Source organism: Chelonoidis abingdonii, chromosome 11 (genome assembly GCF_003597395.2).
Source record: "Chelonoidis abingdonii isolate Lonesome George chromosome 11, CheloAbing_2.0, whole genome shotgun sequence".
NCBI classification, from domain to species: domain Eukaryota; kingdom Metazoa; phylum Chordata; order Testudines; family Testudinidae; genus Chelonoidis; species Chelonoidis abingdonii.
In genome coordinates, this window is record NC_133779.1 from 5,813,759 (window position 1) to 5,831,590 (window position 17,832).

The following is a 17,832-nucleotide window of genomic DNA, read 5'->3' on the forward strand; positions in this document are numbered from 1 at the left end:
CCCCCCCCCCCCCTCGAATCTAGCATGTAAACCCTATTGCTTGGATTCCCCACCTGGGACTGACACCCCCCCCGCCCCATCCTAGTGCTAAAAAATAATAATCCGATTGCTGTGAAACGCTAGGCACTGGCAAGCATCTGCAGCCTTTTGCCAGGGGGTTGGGAGGGGATGTAAAATCCCAGCCCTCTCCTCCCTTTTCCCTGTGTGCCCCCTCCACACACCAAAAATAATCTCAACAGACATATCTATAGCCAGCTGCAGTGTCAAAATGGAGGCGAGAATAACTGTCCATTTGATAGCGGCTTGGTGGGGGAAGATGGGAGGGGGGTGGGTGACACACAAACACACACGCAGGATGGCAAAGCTGTCACCTCTTCCCAGCCTTTGCTGGAGGATGTGAAGGAGGCAGAGGGCAGGAAGGAAGCGGCGTGGATGCCGGCAGAGGGCGAGGGAGGGTGGCAGCTGGGGTATTTGAAAGACACTGCGTGCGTGGGGCGGGGGAAGGCTCGGCAAACAATACAGCTACATCGAGAACCTTGCAAAGGGCCAAGATGCCGGAGCTTTCTGTCTTCCCCCACCAGGGCCAGAACGCAAACAGTAAGCGGCCCGGCCGCATTCGGCGCGCCACTAGCCCCATGCGAACAGGCCCTTTCGCCAAAGCCGCCCGGATCCCTGTTTTCCGAAGCGAAGGAGGAAACTGGCGGGGGTTGAAATCCTCCGCACCAGGTGAAGGATGGTGCTGAAATTTCAGGCACTGGGTCGGCGCCGAGGGCCACCGCGCTGGGTCTCGGCCTCGGCGTGTCTTTGTGGCCCGGGATGGTGCCGGTGTGCGTGTGTGAATTGGCTGCCGCGCTCGCCCACCATCACCCTCATGATGTAATTAACATTTAGAGCTGTTTGCATTTGGCCTTTTGGCGAGGAGCGATAAATAGTGCAGCTGAACGCAGATTCCTCCAGGGAATTGGCCCGGCGGATTATCATCGCTGTACTGATGGGGCTAATGTACCGGCAGGGAGGAGATTTCCAAAAGCGAGGCATAAATTAGAGCGATAAAAGACGAGACACCGGGATAAAAGAACTGGGGCATCTTAGCTCCGTGGGAAGGGCTGGAATGACTGGCCGTGGGGCTGAGGGAAATGACACTGAAGCAAGGATCTGGGCTGTTACCCGGATATTTGGCCATTGGTTTTTTGGTCTCGGTTGCATTTTGTGGCGTCTCTGTTTTTTCATCGAGGACGGACGTGGTGGGGTCGGACTGATCTCAGTGGTGCTGAGGTGTGTGTGGGGGGGATCTCTGACTGGGGGGCTGTGATGGAGAGACGGGTCGGGTTGTTGGAATCCGGCCTGCATTGGCAAAAGGAGGCCGGTTGCCAGGGCAATGCGCAAGAGCAGACGTGGGGGGGGCGGGGGAGGGATCTCGGTCAAAGCTCCAAGCCAGCTGGGGTGGGGGATGCAAGGGGCGCTGGGGAGTCCTAGGTCTGAGTGGGAAAAGATCGGGGGCAGGGGAGAGTGGAAATGGGGTGGAGTTCGATGTAGAGCCCCAGCCTGTTTGAGGAGAGAGTCCCCTGCAAACCCAGGCTCCATCTTAGCTGAACCCCTCAAAGCTCCTGGTCCAAGCTGCTGCCAGGGGAAGGGGCAGCAGGATGCCCTCTGGCCCGAGGGTCCTTCCCCTCGGCAGGGAAGGCTGATGTGACTGTCTCTCACTGGCAGCCCCCTTGCCTGCTGGGGAAGGGATCTTGGCCTGGTTTGCAGAGAGGCGATTGGTTCGGCTGGTGACCCTGAGCAAGGAGGACTGAAGCCAAGGGCAGGAAGGTGAGCGAGGCTGGCACGGGGCCCTGGAACCAGGCTGGAGTAAGGAGCTCCTGGTTCCCATCTCCTGGGGCTGAGACCAGCTCAGCCCACAGAACCATCATCAAGGGCAGCCTTGAGCTTGGGTCCATCCAGACTGGCTGGGGGGTCCATAGGGCCCAGCTGGGCCACGGTCTCCAATGATGCACTTGGGGAGTTTTCCAAAAGTCTTTGCTTCGGGGCCCAGCCCAGCAGCGAGACTGGTCTGACTGCTCCCCCCAGGATAGGCTGGGCGGTTTCCCTCAGCCCACGCAATGCGGGCAGCGGTGCTGGGCACTGGAGGGGTGGCAGGATTCCTGGTGTGCACTGGCACAGCCATGGTGGCACAGGCCCTCCAGAAGGGGGTTGATGTATAACACGGACAGAGCCCAGGTCTGGGTCTGCCTGTCTGTCCCAGCAGAGAGCAGTGAGTCAGGGGGACCCTCTGGTTGGGATTTGTAGGGCTCTGATCTCAGTCACTGTGTGTCTGAGCAGCACCCGGCCCGACGGGGCCCCGATCTCGGTCGCTGTGTGTCTGGGCAGGGCCCGGCCCGACGGGGCCCCAATCTCGGTCGCTGTGTGTCTGGGCAGGGCCCGGCCCGACGGGGCCCCGATCTCGGTCGCTGTGTGTCTGGGCAGCGCCCGGCCCGACGGGGCCCCGATCTCGGTCGCTGTGTGTCTGGGCAGCACCCGGCACGACGGGGCCCCAAACTTGGTCACTGTGTGTCTGGGCAGCGCCCAGCCCGACGGGGCCCCGATCTCGGTCGCTGTGTGTCTGGGCAGTGCCCGGCCCGACGGGGCCCTGATCTCAGTTGCTGTGTGTCTGGGCAGCGCCTGGCACAATGGGGCCCCGAACTTGGTCACTGTGTGTCTGGGCAGCGCCTGGCCTGATGGGGCCCTGATCTCGGTCACTGTGTGTCTGGGCAGCAACCGGCCCGACGGGGCCCTGATCTCGGTCACTGTGTGTCTGGGCAGCACCTGGCCCGACGGGGCCCCGATCTCGGTTCCTGCAGGGCCACTGGAACAATTTATGTAGTGGGGGTGCTGAGAGCCATTGAACCAAACTATAAACCCTGGATATAATGGAAAGCACTTCAAGCCTGGGCATGCAGCAGCACCCCTGGTTCCAGCTCCTGTGGGTTACTGTGTGTCTGGGCAGTGCCTGACACTAGGGGCCCCGAGCCCTAGGAGCTCCTGTAATAGCCCTATTAATGATGAGCAGAAACCCCAACCCGCCTCCCCACACACCCGTGCACTTCACCCCGTGTAAACGGAATGTGGTGTCTTTGCCTAAAACAAATTGAGGGGGGGCTGAAAAATATCAGGGGTCCCCGACCATCTGCACAGTGGCAGAGAATAGGACCCAGGAGTCCTCACTCCTAGTCCTCCTGGCTCTAACCACTGGCCCCGACTCCCCTCTTAGGGCTGGGAGTAGGCCCCAGGAGTCCTGACCTAAAAGTTCCTTCTTGGGATGTACCTTGCACACCTAGAGGGGTGCAGGCCCATGCCTTAAAGGGACAGTGGCCCTAATATGGCTCCCCTGCCTCCATCCTGCCTGTGGGGCTAAGCGTTGGGTTTCTTAAAGCCTCTGTGCTGAGTGGTGGTTCTGAGGTCCGCTCCCTCCAGCTAGGCCAGTGTCAGTGCTCTCCACAGGCAAGGGCTGGCGTCCAACAATATTGACCTAGGATCCTTGACTAGACATAGCAGAACCCCAATCAGGAGGCCCCTAAATCCTGGGGGAGGGGCAGATTCAGGTTAAAATCTCCCTGAGATCAGAGTGCCCCTTGACGCAGAGCGGGGGGTCCCAGTCGGTGGCCAGGGCTCTGGTGGAGGCAGATGCTCTGCGAGGATCGGCTTGGAATCCATTGCCTCCTGTAATGACTTAACCTGCCTAATCTACCCCAGAGGTGCCTCTTTAAGTGGATTTGGGCTGACAAACCTCCCCGTCAAGCCGGCTCTGTGGCAGCTCAGGGAAGCTTGAGCTGGAGATGTGCCAGCATCTCAGAGCGGGGCTGACATCTGCTGGGGGATGGGCGACATGGGATCTTGCACCTACACCCCCTGTATGGGCCCCAGAGTCCCAGCTCTGAGTGGTGTTCTGGACAGGGGCTGGCATGGGCCCTGCTGGTGGCTGGGAGACAGGTGATCACAGCCCTGCAGGTATCTGGGGCTGGGTGGAAGGGCCAGGGCATTCTCCTGTTACTTCCAAGTGACAGAACTAGGAGGCACCTAGCTTATAAGGGGAAAAAATCGGGGTGACGTCAGGGCAGTGGTCTACTATGGAGGTGGATGGCGGAGTATCCAAAACACAAGACCTGGTAGTAACGGGGGACTTTAACTACCCAGACCCTGGCTGGGAAAGTCACACAGCAAACCTCAAACTCTCCAATAAGTTCTTGTACTGTACCGGGGACAGTGTCCTGTTTCAGAGAGTGGAGGAGGTAACCGGAGGGCAGCTGTTGGATTCTGACCGACAGGGTAGCAAATCTGAAGGTGGAAGACAACTTGGGTGAAAGTGTCCGTGAAATGATAGATTTCATGATTCCAAGGAAGGCAAGGAGTGAGTGAGAATAAGGATGGTAGACTTCCAAAAAACATTTCTTAACAACCTCAGAGAGCTGGTAGGTGAGGTCCCTTGGGAAGGAAAACTAAAGGGTGAAAGAGATCAGGAGAGCTGGTGGCTGCTCAATGAGACAATAGTAGACGCATGACTGCCAACTGTCCCACTGCAAAGGAAAGCTAGGAAGAACAGTAAGAGGCCAGTATGGCTCCATCAGGAACACTTTAATGCCCTGGAAATCAAAAAGGAATCCTACAAGAAGCGGAAACGTGGACTGATTGCTAAGGAGGAGTACAAAAGAACAGCACAATCGCGCAGGGACAAACTCAGGAAGGCTAAGGGACAAAATGAGTATCTCCTAGCAAGGGAAGTCAGCAGCAATAAGAAGAGGTTCTTTAAACGCATTAGGGGCAAGAGAAAGCCGAAGGAAAGTGCAGGTCCTCTGCACAGAGAGGAAGGAGAGCCAGTAATGGACGACATCAAGAAGGGGGAGGTGTTTAATGCCTATTTTGCTTCAATCTTCACTAAAAGGGTTAACGGCGACCACAAGATACTCAGTACAATTAACAGTAACAAGCGGGGGGAAGGAACTCCAGCCACAACAGGGAAAGAACAGGTTAAGAATATTGGAATAAGGTAGATGAATCCAAGCTGGCAGAGTCTGATGAAATTCACCCGAGGGTACTTAAGGAACTAGCTGAAGCTGAATCTCAGAACCCGTTAGCAATTATCTCGGCGTTTTCATGGAGAACGGGTGAAGTCCCAAAGGGCTGGAGAATAGCAAACATAGAACCTAGCTTTAAAAGGGGGAACAAAGGGGACCCGGGGAATTATAGACCAGACTAGCTTTGACACTGGGAAAGCCACTGGAGCCAATTTATTAAACAATCATGTTGTTCAAACCTGGAGGACAACAGGGTTAGAAGGAATAGCCAGTATGAACTAATCATGCCGAAGAAACATAATTTCCTTCTTTGACAGGGTTACGGGCCTACTGGATGGGGGAAGCAGTGGGACCCTGGGTCAGAGCAAGTCTGGGGGGGCCCTCCCCTCTTCTTCTGCCTATGGTCCCGCCCCTTCTGCCGCAGCCCCATCCACGGCCCCACTCCATTCTGCCCCTTCCCTCCACAGTCCCACCCCTGTTCCACGCATGATCCTGCCCCATTCTGCCCCCCCCCCCACAAACTCATTTGCTCCTTTTTGCCGCCACAAGACTGGAGAAGCTCTGTCCCCGCCACCATGGCCCCGGCCGCAGCAGGGACCGAGAGCTCCTCCAGTCCCGGGGCTGCCGCTGGGTCCGGCCGCTGGGGCTTTGCCCAGTGCTTCTGCCAGGGAGCGGGGTCAGGGCGCTAGAGCTTTCCCTGCCCCAACCGCCTGGTGCTTCTACTGGGGAGCAGGGTTGAGATGCGGGGGCCTCCTCCACCATGCCCTTCTGCTGAGGAGTGGGGGCAGGGCGCAGGGACTTCCACTGCCCCTCCCTGCCCGCCTGGTGCTGCTACCAGGGTCGTGGCATGGGGACTTCCCCTGCCCCACCTCATCCACCCAGTGCTTCTGCCGGGAGGAGAGGGGTCAGGGCCAGGGACTTCCCCCACCTGCCTGGTGCTTCTTCTGGGGCTCCGGGCCTCCGCTGGCCAGCGGTTAATTTTTTTCCAGGGCCCCCGAATTGGCCAGGGCCCCTGGGCTCAGGCCCCATCAGCCCAAGGCTAATCCACTACTGGATATATCTTGGTTTTAGAATGGATTTTGACACACTCCCTTCACAGCATTCTCATTAGCAAAGTAGGGAAAGGTGGCACTAGATGAAACGACTGTGAGGTGGGTGTGCAGCTGGTTGAAAGATCATACTCAAAAAGCAGCTATCAGTGGTTTGCTGTCCAACCGGGAAGGCATCTGGGGGGTCGGTTCTCGGTCCGGTCTGGTACAAGTCAATATTTTCGTGACTGACTTGGATAATGGAGTGGAGAGGATGCTTATAAAGTTTGCGGATGACACCAAGCTGTGGGGGAGGGGGTTTGCAAGCATTTCAGGGAAGGGCAGGCCGGGGGGTGGGGGGACAGGATTAGAATTCAAAACAACCTTGACAAATAGGAGAATTGGTCTGAAATGAACAAGATGAAATTCAATCCAGACAAGTGCAAACTACTGCACTGGGGAAGGAAAAATCGAATGCACAGATACGAAGTGAAGGGTCTAACTGGCTAGGCGAAAGCACTGCTGGAAAAGAGCTGGGGTGATGGCGGATCATGAATTGAATATGCGCCAATGAAGTGACACAGCTGCGAAAAGGGCTAATATCATTCTGGGGGCATTAACAGGAGTGTCCCGCTCTGCTTGGCACTGGGGAGGCCTCAGCTGGAGTCCTGAGTCCAATTCAGGGAAAATGTGGATAAACTGGAGAGAGTCCAAAGGAGAGACAGGGCCAGGAGAACTCTGTGGGCGAGCGGGCAACTCAATGGCGGAAGAAATTCAGTATCGATAAATGCAAAGTGATGCACATGGGAAAACTTAAACCCAACTCTGCATACAAAATGATGGGGTCTAAATTAGCTGTTACCACTCGAGAAAGAGATCTTGGTGTCATCGTGGGTAGTTCTCCGAAAACATCCACTCAGTGTGCAGGGGGAGTCAAAAATGCGAACACAATGTTGAGAACCATCAGGAAAGGGGTAGATAACAAGAAAGCGAATATCACAATGCCACGCTATAAATCCATGGTACACCCACATCTTGAATCCTGCGGGCACTTCTGGTCGCCCCATCTCAAAAACGATATTTTAGAATTGGAAAAGGTTCAGAGAAGGGCAACAAAAGTGATTAGGGGTATGGAACCGATTCCATATGAGGAGAGATTAGAAAGATGGGGACAATTCAGCCTGGAAGAGAAACGACTAAGGGGGCATATGATGGAGGTCTATGAAATCATGACTGATGTGGAGAAAGGGAATAAGAAAGGGTTATTTACTGCTCATAACACAAGAACCAGGGGTCACCCAATTATATCAATAGGCAGCAGGTTTAAAACAAACAAAAGGAAGTATCTCTTGATATAACACAGAGTCAACCTGTGGAACTCCTTGCCAGGGGATGTTGTGACAGGCAAAACTATAACAGGGTTCAGAAAGGAATGAGATAAATTAATGGAGGATGGGACCATCAATGGCTATTAGCCAAGATGGTCAGAGGACGCAACCCTATGCTCTGGGTGTCCCTAAGCCTCTGACTGCCAGAAGCTGGGAATGGGCAACAAGGGATGGATCACTCAGTAATTGCTGTGTTCTGTTCATTCCCTCTGCAGCACCTGGCACCGGTCACTGTCAGACACAGGACACTGGGCTACATAGCCTATTGGTCTGGCCCTGTATGGCTGTTCTTATGTTCTAACTGGAGGCTCAGGGAGGCTAAGAGAACAACAGAGCTTTGATCTGCCGGCTTGTCTGGCTCTGTCCATCTCTGTGTCCATCATTCCTTCCCTCCCTCTGTCTGTTGAACTCCCTGCTACTGGATGCAGTTGGGGCCAGGAGTGCAGCAAGATTCCAGATGCTGGCCTGGATAATGGGAACAGCCCGGGTTAGGTTAGTTGGGGAAAAGCCCCTTCCTCTTCCTAGGCGATGAGCTCTGGGTTCAGGTTATCTCACAATTGTCTGCCAGGGGGTTTCTCCCTCAGCTGCAGGTGGTGGCCACTGTGGGAGATGGGATGACAAGCTAGATGGGCCTGTGGTGGGATATTGACGCCTGTGCTCCCTGCCAGTCCATTGCAGGTTTCAGTGGCTGCACTGGCATGGCCAATCCCCAGACATCACCACTACTATTGTGGGGTGAGGGGCACCCCACCACTCACTCTCTGTGTGGGGTGAGGCCTGGAATAAGCTCTGGGCCTGGACAGCCCAGACTTTAGCTGGAGTGTGGACCTCAGCTCCGAAGAGATGTCTTGGTGGGCTGTGCCGCACCTTCCCTCCCATTGGTGGCCTCGTGGCCACACCTCCCCTCTGATAGATAATCAGCTTCATACCCCAGAGTCAGCCACAGCTGTGGCTGATGTAACCCAGCAACCAAGCATGTGCCACACCCCCCTCTTCTACTGGACGATCTGTATAACAACCCGCTACTGCTACCAGTTGTGGAGTGACTCCCTTAGCCAAAGTGGCAGAGGGCCGTGTTGTGGTCCCCGAATCCGAAGCCTGCTGGTGACTCGGAGGGGGAGAGGGGGTCATTATGCTAACCTGGAATAGTAATGAGGAAATTGTTTAACGAGTAGCTGGGATGATGGGTGCTTAGTCAGCACCATGGGAACAGCTCATTCTGCATGGACCATCAGATCTGGGAGCTGCTGGTCCAGGCTAGAGGGAAGGAAGCCCCAGGCAGATTGGGGGACAATGGCTTTAGCTGTGGCCCATTAACGAGGAAATCACCAAGCCGGCCACTCTGGGATTTCTTGTCCTAGGCCTCAAAGCTCAGCAAGGCTAAGCTCTGGGACGGTGCTAGCCAATTGGATTGCGTGGGCAGAGCATCCTGATTGGGTCCCCAGCAGCTAATAATAGAGTTATGTGAAGTAAAGTAGCAAAATATACAGATCCCTGCATCCTGATTGGCTCATCAGATGTCTCATAAAAATACACACATACAATGTATGCACAATATATCAGACATGCACTCAATACACATGTATGCTGTCACAGGCAATATACACTCAATAGACACACAAACTCAATAGACACATATACAGTCACATGCAATGCCCACTCAATACACACACACATGCCATACACACAAGTACAATCATGTGCAATATGCACTCAATACACACACAAACTCAATAGACACATATACAGTCACATGCAATGCCCACTCAATACACACACAAACTCAATAGACACATATACAGTCACATGCAATGCCCACTCAATACACACAGAAACTCAATACACACGGATACAATTACATGCAATATATACTCAACACACACAATACACACATTTAAAAACACACGCAATGGACACTCAAAACACACAATACACTCATACGCAATGTGTACTCAATACACGGACGCACTCAATACACATACATACAATATGCACAATACACACATATCCACTCCCATGCAATGTGCACTCAATACACACACACACATGCCATACACACAAGTACAATCATATGCAATATGCACTCAATACACACAATACACTCCCATGCAATGTATACTCAATACACGCACACACATGCCATACACACAAGTACAATCATATGCAATATGCACTCAATACACACAATACACTCCCATGCAATGTATACTCAATACACGCACACACATGCCATACACACGTATACAACCGCGTGCAATACACATTCACTACATATTCAATTCACAAATATAATCGCAGGCAATGTACTCTCAATACACACACTATGCACACACACTCAGTACACACATATACAATCACATGCAATATATGCAGTCACACACTCAATAAACACACATGCACACTCAACACACACTCAATACATATGCGCACCCATGAACTGAAGACACACATGCAGTATCCACACGGGCTCTAATTTCCCTGTGGGATTTCAATGGCCAGTTCTTGGCACCATTAACCTTGAGCGAGGAGAGTAACCTCACGACAGTGACTGGGAATCGAAAACTCAAATCCCTAAGCCGCTTTGCAGAACGTGAACGCTGGCTGCCATGATGCCTGTGCCCCCTGCGGGTGGATGGATTGCACTCCGCGTTAGCAGTGACAGAGGCAGAATGGGAGCTAATGGCTGCAGCAGACGTGAGGGAAATTCACACCGGAAATATGGGGCACACTTTACCCAGGCAAGGGAATTAACTTGTATAACTGCAGACCCAGGGACAAGGGGATTTCTCCGTCGCTTGGAAGCTGAGTGTCTCTTTCTAAAATCTCTGCTCTAGCTCGACCACAGATCTGGGCTCAGTGTAGGAATCACTAGGTGGATTCTATGGCCTGCATAATGCAAGAGGTCAGATGAGATTATCCAAATTAGTGGTTCTCAAACCAGGGATACACATACGCCTGGGGGTACGCAGTCCAGGGGGTATATCAACTCATCTAGATATTTGCCTAGTTTCACAACAGGCTACATAAAAAGCACTAGCTAAGTCAGTGCCAACTGAAATATCAGACAGACAATGACTGGTTTATCCCGCTGTATGTACTGTACCCTGAAATGTAAGTACAATATTTATATTCCAATTGATTTATTTTATAATTACATGGTAAAAATGAGAAAGGAGGCAATTGGTCAATTCGAGTGTGGCTGTGACACTTTTGGATTTATATGTTCTGATTCTGTAAGCAAGTTGTTTTTAAGTAACTTGGGGGCACGCCAGACAAATCAGACTCCTGAGGGGGGTACGCTAGTCTGGAAAGGCTGAGAGCCCGGATCAAATAGTTACTTCTGGCCTCCAAACCTATAATTACACCCTCAATATCCATGTGTGTATAAACGCATCATTTACACCCACTTGCTGCTGTGGCGAGAGTACATCTGTGCGTGTATTACACATCTCCTCACACGCACGTGCATTGCACACGCAACCTACCAGAGGGTGGTGCAAAGCAGAGAGTCATTTGCACGTGGCCCCTCGGTCATTCGCCCCAGCACCAGCTGCCTCAGATCTGCAGCTATTTCAGAGAGCAGCATTCTGGGTGGGGGAGAAAGGCCACCATGGAGCCGCTCCAGCTGAAATGTTCACGAGCACAATGGAGAGGCAGGGACTGTGTCCAGCGCTGTTCGAGACAGAGGAGTTCCCACTGGAGCAGGTGCAGAGCAGGGCTACTAGGCCGATCAGGGGACTGGCGAGCCAGTCTCGCGAGAGAAGACTGAAAGAGCTGGGCTTGTTTAGCCTACAATGCAGGCCGAGAGGGGATCCGATTACTCGCTAGAAACATATTGGGGTGGGGGCGGCTCATCCAGTCCTGTGTCCTAAGTTCCGAGGTAGTTTAGCTTTTTACTAGATGCGGATTTCATTTGATTACCCCACGCCCAGCCCTCCACATCAGGCGAGAATTCTTCACTCTGCATCCTTCATTAATGAGCTGTGTTGCTAGTGGGGAGGCGGGGCTGGAGTGTGCCCAGAGGCTGGGGTGATGGGCATAAAGGAACGAACTGAGTTGCTGCTGAAGGTTTCTGGGATGTGAGTAGCAATACAGACCCTGACCTCGTGCTTGAGTGGGGCATCAAGGCTCATGCCCTGCCCCCAAAGTAACTACCCTGTGTGGCATCAGCAGATCTCGCTGTTTCCCCCACCCTGAAGGAGACAATATCAGTGTGGGTGCAGAGTGCTTATTGAGGCAGTGTGAGCTAGTGGGTAAAGCGCAGGACTGGTATGCAAGAGACCTGGCTTCTCCCAGGCCTGCTGGGAAACCTTAGGGAAGTCACATCCCTCCCCCATGCCTCAGTTTCCCCATCTGTACTATGGGGACAAAGATGCTGCCCTCCTTTGTAAAGCATGTTGAGCTCTACTGAAGACAGAGCTAGGTATCATTAGTCTATAAGTGGGAGCATGCCCCCGCCCCACCTTCCCAATGAGTCAACAGCAGCACCTGTCTTTGTGATCCGGGCCCAAATGCAACATGCTGGTTAGTGCATGGGTGGGCATGTCTCCCACTAGTGGCCAGGTACTGCAACTGCAACAGCTTAGTGCCAGGTCCCGTAGCGCCAATTCTATTTTTATCCCGCACCAGTCACTGGGGGACCTGACCTTCCAGTCGCACACTGAGCAGTGTGACTGACGTCTGTCACGTGTGGTTTGTTCTCTCCCCAGGGGGTCCCTGGATAAGGCGCCATGGTGGTTTGAATGCGCCGGTCTGTGTAATGCCTGAGCAATGGTTTTTCTTCTTAGCGGAGCAAGACATCCATTGTGCTGGGTGCTCTACAAATCCAGAAGAGGGCTGGGAGCCAGGACTCCTGGGTTCTCTCCCCACCTCCAGGAAGGGAGTGGTGTCCAGTGGTTAGAGCAGTGGGGGCTGGGAGTCAGGACTCCTGGCCTGAGTTCTATTCCCAACTCTGGGAGGGGAGTCTAATGATTAAAACAGGGGAGGCGAGGCTGGGAGTCAGGATGCCTGGGTTCTATCCCCAGCTCTACTGCTGAGCTTGGGCCAGTCCCTTCTTGGGCCTCAGTTTCCACTGCTGTGAAATGGGGGCAATGGAACTATACTTGGTTGGAGAGTATTTTGAAACTGACAGATGAAAAGCCTGGTTAAGAGCTAAGCCCTGCTGGCATTATTACTCCAGCACTTCCCAGTAATGGCCTGATACGCTACAGGCTCAGGGCAGATGCTGCAGTACCCTTCCAGGGAATGTTCAGTGGGAAGGTTTGGAAAAGTGAGGCACCTCCAGAGGAGGTGTCTAGCCCCACAGAGCTCTGGTTGGGGGCTGATCTCCCCCCTCCCCTGGCCTGGCATGGCATTACTAATGCATCTCTTCTCTCCTCTTTCTCCTCCAGAAGAGGGTGAATATTTCCTCAAGGTCCTGATCCCCAGCTATGCGGCCGGCTCCATCATCGGGAAAGGGGGACAGACCATTGTCCAGCTGCAGAAAGAGACGGGTGCCACCATCAAGCTCTCCAAGTCTAAGGACTTCTACCCAGGTGAGGTGGGCCAGGAGCTCCTGTGAATCCCTGCAGATCTGAGGGTTGATAACTGAGGCCAGGAGCAGGAGGCTTGGACCTTCTCCCTCAGTGATAGTCTCCTGCTGTGGCGGCTGGACAGGAGAGGGCCAGGTTTGCCTTGATGCCTGGGCTCTGGGCCCCTGTGATCCATCCTGGGGAGGTGGGCAAAGGGTGCTGGCTGGGTTAGATTCATGCCATCGGGGTGACCAGCCCATGCCTGGGTTTGAGAGGCCGGGGGAAAATGCCCCTTGAACATAACAGCCAAATGCAGGTGGTACATTTTGGAGGCAGGGGTGCTGGTCTGGCTTGCAAGGCAGGGGACTGGGTCCCAGGTAAGCAGCAGCTCTGGAAAGGGCTCAGGGGTCATGACGGGAATGTGCTGAGTATGAGAATAGAAATGGCGGTCACCAGGGTCCAGAGATAATGGCTCCCTCAGGAGAATGGGAGAATTCAGCCCTCTTGGAGCAATTGGTTCAGGCTCTCTGCAGACTCAGGCGGTGTCACTGTGTCAGCTACACCAGGGGCGACTTCCCCCTCTCAGATAATGTGGCCGTTGGGTATGTGAGCAGGGGATGGCGAGGGGGAGCAGGGTGCTGGCCCTGCGGAGGCCAGTACTGCAGCCAGTTCTGGTGTTTGCCCTCTAAGGATCCTGACATCTCAGCCGGGGGTCAGAAAAGAGCAACAGGCCCAAGCCGAGGGCTGGGAATCTGCCTCAGAGCCAGAGACTGGAGTACTGTAGTTGGCTCTAGAGAAGATGCAGAGGTGACCAGATCCCCGGCAGCCAGCACAGCCCTGGGGGGAGGTTTCTGAGAGCAGAGGCAGAGAGCAAAAGCCAGTGGCTGGAGCTGAGGCGAGAAATTCAGATTGGGAATAAGGCACTGAGATTTGACGGGGAGCGGAGGGAAGGGAAAGCAGCCACTCGAATGACTGATCCAGAGCTGGGAGTGGATTTTCCATCGTTTGGAGTCTTTACGCTGAGATTGGACTGCTCCAGTCTAGCTCGACCATCAGATCTGGGCTGGATGTGGGAACGACCGGGGGAATCCTCTGGCCTGCGCGATGCAGGTGGCAGGATTGGTCCTTTCTGGCCGTACCATCTCTGACTCTCTGACCATTCAGCACCGGGCTAGCGGCCAGGCCTGCGTCGCTGCCCCAGGGGAAAGGGTGCCCCTGCCTGGCCTTCCCCAGTGCGTCCCATTGCCATGCGCCAAGCTCCCTCGTGCTCTGGGCAGTGGGATCCTGGCTTGTGTGTGGCAGGTGGGAACCCAGGCCTCGCCCACTCACAAGGCTGAAGGGAGACGCCCCTTTGACCCAGGATAGTTACTGTGAAGCCCTCCTCCATCCCTGACCCCCCAGGATAGTTACTTTGGGAAGTGGCTCCACCCCCTCTTTCCTCCAGGGCAGGACTGAGACCCATCGGTGGGGGCGGGGAGGTTAGCCCTGTCTCACCCCCCCATGAGGTACACGGAGGCTGTCGGACAAGAGGACGGGGGGAACTGGACCTCCCATCCCCCCAGGCCAGCGCAGGACCACAGCCCCACAGCCAGGCCATAGTCGGGTCAAACCCCTTGGGGGTACTAGGCCACATCCCCCATAACTGAGCTGGGGCAGGCAAACTCCTCCAGAAAAAGGACTCCTGGGTTTTCCTGGCTTGGGAGGGGAGTGGTCTCCAGTTGTGGGCAAAAGGGCTAACCCTGTCCTGGGTTGCATGAACAGGGGAATCTCAGGGGGAGCAGGGAGGTGATTTTCCCGCTGGATTTGACCCAGGTGCGACCGTGGCTGGGATCCTGGTCCAGAAGGATATTGATAAGTTGCCGAGAAGAGCCCCGAGAACAACAGAAGGGTTAGAAAACCTGCCTCAGAGCGAGAGGCTCCAGGAGCTCAGTGTTTTTAGCTTGACAAAGAGAAGGGTCAGGGGGCACTTGGTCCCCGTCTATTAGTGCCAACATGGAGAACAAGGATCTAATAATGGCTCTTCAGTCCAGCAAAGGTTGAACACAAGCCAATGGCTAGGAGTTGAAACCAGACAAATTTAGACCAGAAATAAGGTGTAGTGAGTGCGATTGACCCTTGGAACAATTTACCGAGGGTCCTGGTGGCTTCTCCATCCCTGGAAATGTTTAAATCAGAATTGGATCTGCGGTAAAGATCGGCTCTAGTTCAAAGCGGTGTTGTTTCTGGGCAGTTCTCTGGCCTGTGTTATCCAGGAGGTCAGACCAGATGATCACAGCATTTCCTTCTGGCCTTGGAATCAATGAATATGTGAGGGGAGTGGTATATAGTGGTTAGAGTGGGTAGCCTCCTGGGTTCTGGTCCCAGCTCTGGGATGGGAGTCAAGTAGATTAACACAATTTGTTGGGGAAGAGTCAACATGTTTTTTGTTGGGAAAAGGAAATCATGCCTCACCAGTCTATTAGAATTCTTTGAGGGAGTCAACAAGCATGTGAACAAGGGGGACCCAGTGGATATAGTGTACTTAGATTTTCAGAAAGCCTTTGACAAGGTGTAACAGACTCTAAAGATCGTGCCCACACACAAAGTCCCTCACCAAAGACTCTTAAGCAAAGTCAGCTGTCATGGGATAAGAGGGAAGGTCATCTCATGGATCAGTAACTGGTTAAAAGAAAGGAAACAAAGGGCGGGAATAAATGGTCAGTTTTCAAAATGGAGAGAGGTAAATAGTGGTGTTCCCCAGGAGTCTGCACTGGGACCAGTCTTATTCAACATATTCATAAATGATCAGGAAAAAGAGATGAACAGTGAGGTGGCAAAATTTGCAGACGATACAAAACTACTCAAGATAGTTACGTCCAAAGGAGACTGAGATTTTAAAAAATGAAAAAAAGCAACCAACCAAAAAAGCAGGTTTAAAACAAACAAATGGAAGTATTTCTTCACACAGTGCACAGTCAACCTGTGGAACTCCTTGCCAGAGGATGTTGTGAAGGCCAGGACAATAACAAGATTTAAAGAAGAGCTAGATAAGTTCCTGGAAGAAAGGTCCATCAATGACTATTAGCCAGGATGAGCAGGGAGCTGGCCCATCTCCCCCCCCCCCCCGGCAGCCCGCTAGTATCCGCACACGGCCCGAGGTTGCATTTCGCCAACACTGAGACAGTCACGCGAATAGCAAACTAGCTACTGTACTCCCCCGTTCTGGAGATTGCCTTGACACGCGACAGCACCGGACTCAGACCCTCGAAAATCACGAGACCTGGCTTTACAATCGGAGACCCTATCCAAAACCGCTTTGCTTTCCCCCCACCTCCGCCAGGTTGCATGCGGGTACTTAGCCCAGGGCTGCCCTGTGCTTGCAGCTTGTATTGGGAGGAGAATCGGTTGGGGTCCTGCAGCAGGGCCTTCTCACAATAATAAAAGGTGCACAGTTTTGGAGCAGGGTTGGCACAGTGACATGACTCCCTTGTCTTTGCTTGTACCCACCAGGGCCACGGTGGCGTCCTGCACTCCAGTGCAGCAGATGACAGTCATATTCTCCCTAATGGTCCCGTGCCCCTGTTTAGGTGAGGGGGGAACAACCCATTGGCTAACGTTTAAGATCGGCTCTCTTGATCGGACCTACATTGGTGCGCTGCCAAATCAATTCGAATCCCCTACTTCTCGCGTAGTCCCTCATGGGCCGCCAGCCTTCTCCACCTGCCAGTCCTAGAGTGAAGTCCTTATGCCTATTCAGGGTAGATTCCCCCCAGAAGCACGAGATCCCGACTTCTCTCCTATCATGGTTGATGGGGGATGTGGATTGTCTCCCCCTTCCCGGGGATTTCGTAACTCCCTCTTTTCTCTTGAGGGCCAATTAACTATAGCGATAAGCTGCCTCATCCCGCTCCTCCGTCTTTGTTGAGCAACATCCCCCCTCCCAGTGTTGACTGCCCCATAATCCCCCAATCGAGAGAGCGAGATGCAGAGAACAGCAGTGCTTTAGCTGTGTGGCCTGACTTTGTCGTGCCCATCATCAGTGCACAGATGTAAATGGGGCTGGGGCTACGCTTCCTCCCCACCACCCGCGACCCCTGCTATCTTCCAATCTTGACCTGAAGGAACGTAGCAGAGCTGGCCAGGTGCATTTACAGATGGGCCATGGCTAGTGCTGCACGACATGACCCAGGGTCCTTGCTCTAGAATCCCCCCAGCATGTTCCGTCACTCACCTATGTCCGAGTCCAGAAACAGAACCCAGCAGTCTTGAATTCCCACACGGGCTGAAACTTACTTAGTACCCTCATAAGAACTACAAATACGGCTGTCTGTGGTAGACCAAAGGTCATCTCGTACCTCAGGTCTGTCTTTCCATCTATGCTCAATGCAGTGCCCAGAGGGAGTGAACAGAAAGGGATCATCAAGCTGATCCATTCCCCTGTCGTTCCGATGTCCCAGCTGCTGGCAACCTCTGGGCCTAGGACCCATCTCCTTGCTCCTTCCCTGGTATAGTCTTGATGGACTTTTCTTCGGAGACTTATTTAGCTCTTCTTTACTTGTGCTATGTGTATTGTCCTGGGCCTTCACTACATCTCTGGCAAGGAGTCCAAGGTGCTGTGCACTGGTGTGAGAAATCTTCCATTTTGTTTGTATTTTGTAACTGCTTTTTTTGTTGGTTGCTTTATTTTCATTTATTAATCTCAGTCTCCTTTGATCGTAACTATATGTTTGAGTATTTGTATCCGTCTGCAATTTTCCACGTCATCTGTTCAGCTCTTTGTCCTGTTCATATATTAGAGTATGTTGAATAGCTTGTCCCGCAGTGCAGCTCCTGGCGACACGACTTATTTTATACCTCTTCTCAGTTTTTGAAATCT

At 53.4% G+C, this 17,832-nt stretch overlaps 1 protein-coding gene across 1 annotated transcript in view; it reads left to right on the plus strand.

Annotated features, from left to right (window-relative positions):
• Positions 1–551: 551 nt before the first annotated feature.
• The window catches only part of NOVA2 (NOVA alternative splicing regulator 2), a 35,792-nt gene continuing 18,511 nt past the window's right edge, over positions 552–17,832 (plus strand). The window contains exons 1-2 of the mRNA XM_032797956.1: positions 552–726; positions 12,858–13,001. Coding sequence (XP_032653847.1) covers positions 552–726; positions 12,858–13,001 — 319 coding nt within the window. The remainder of the gene's footprint in view (positions 727–12,857; positions 13,002–17,832) is intronic.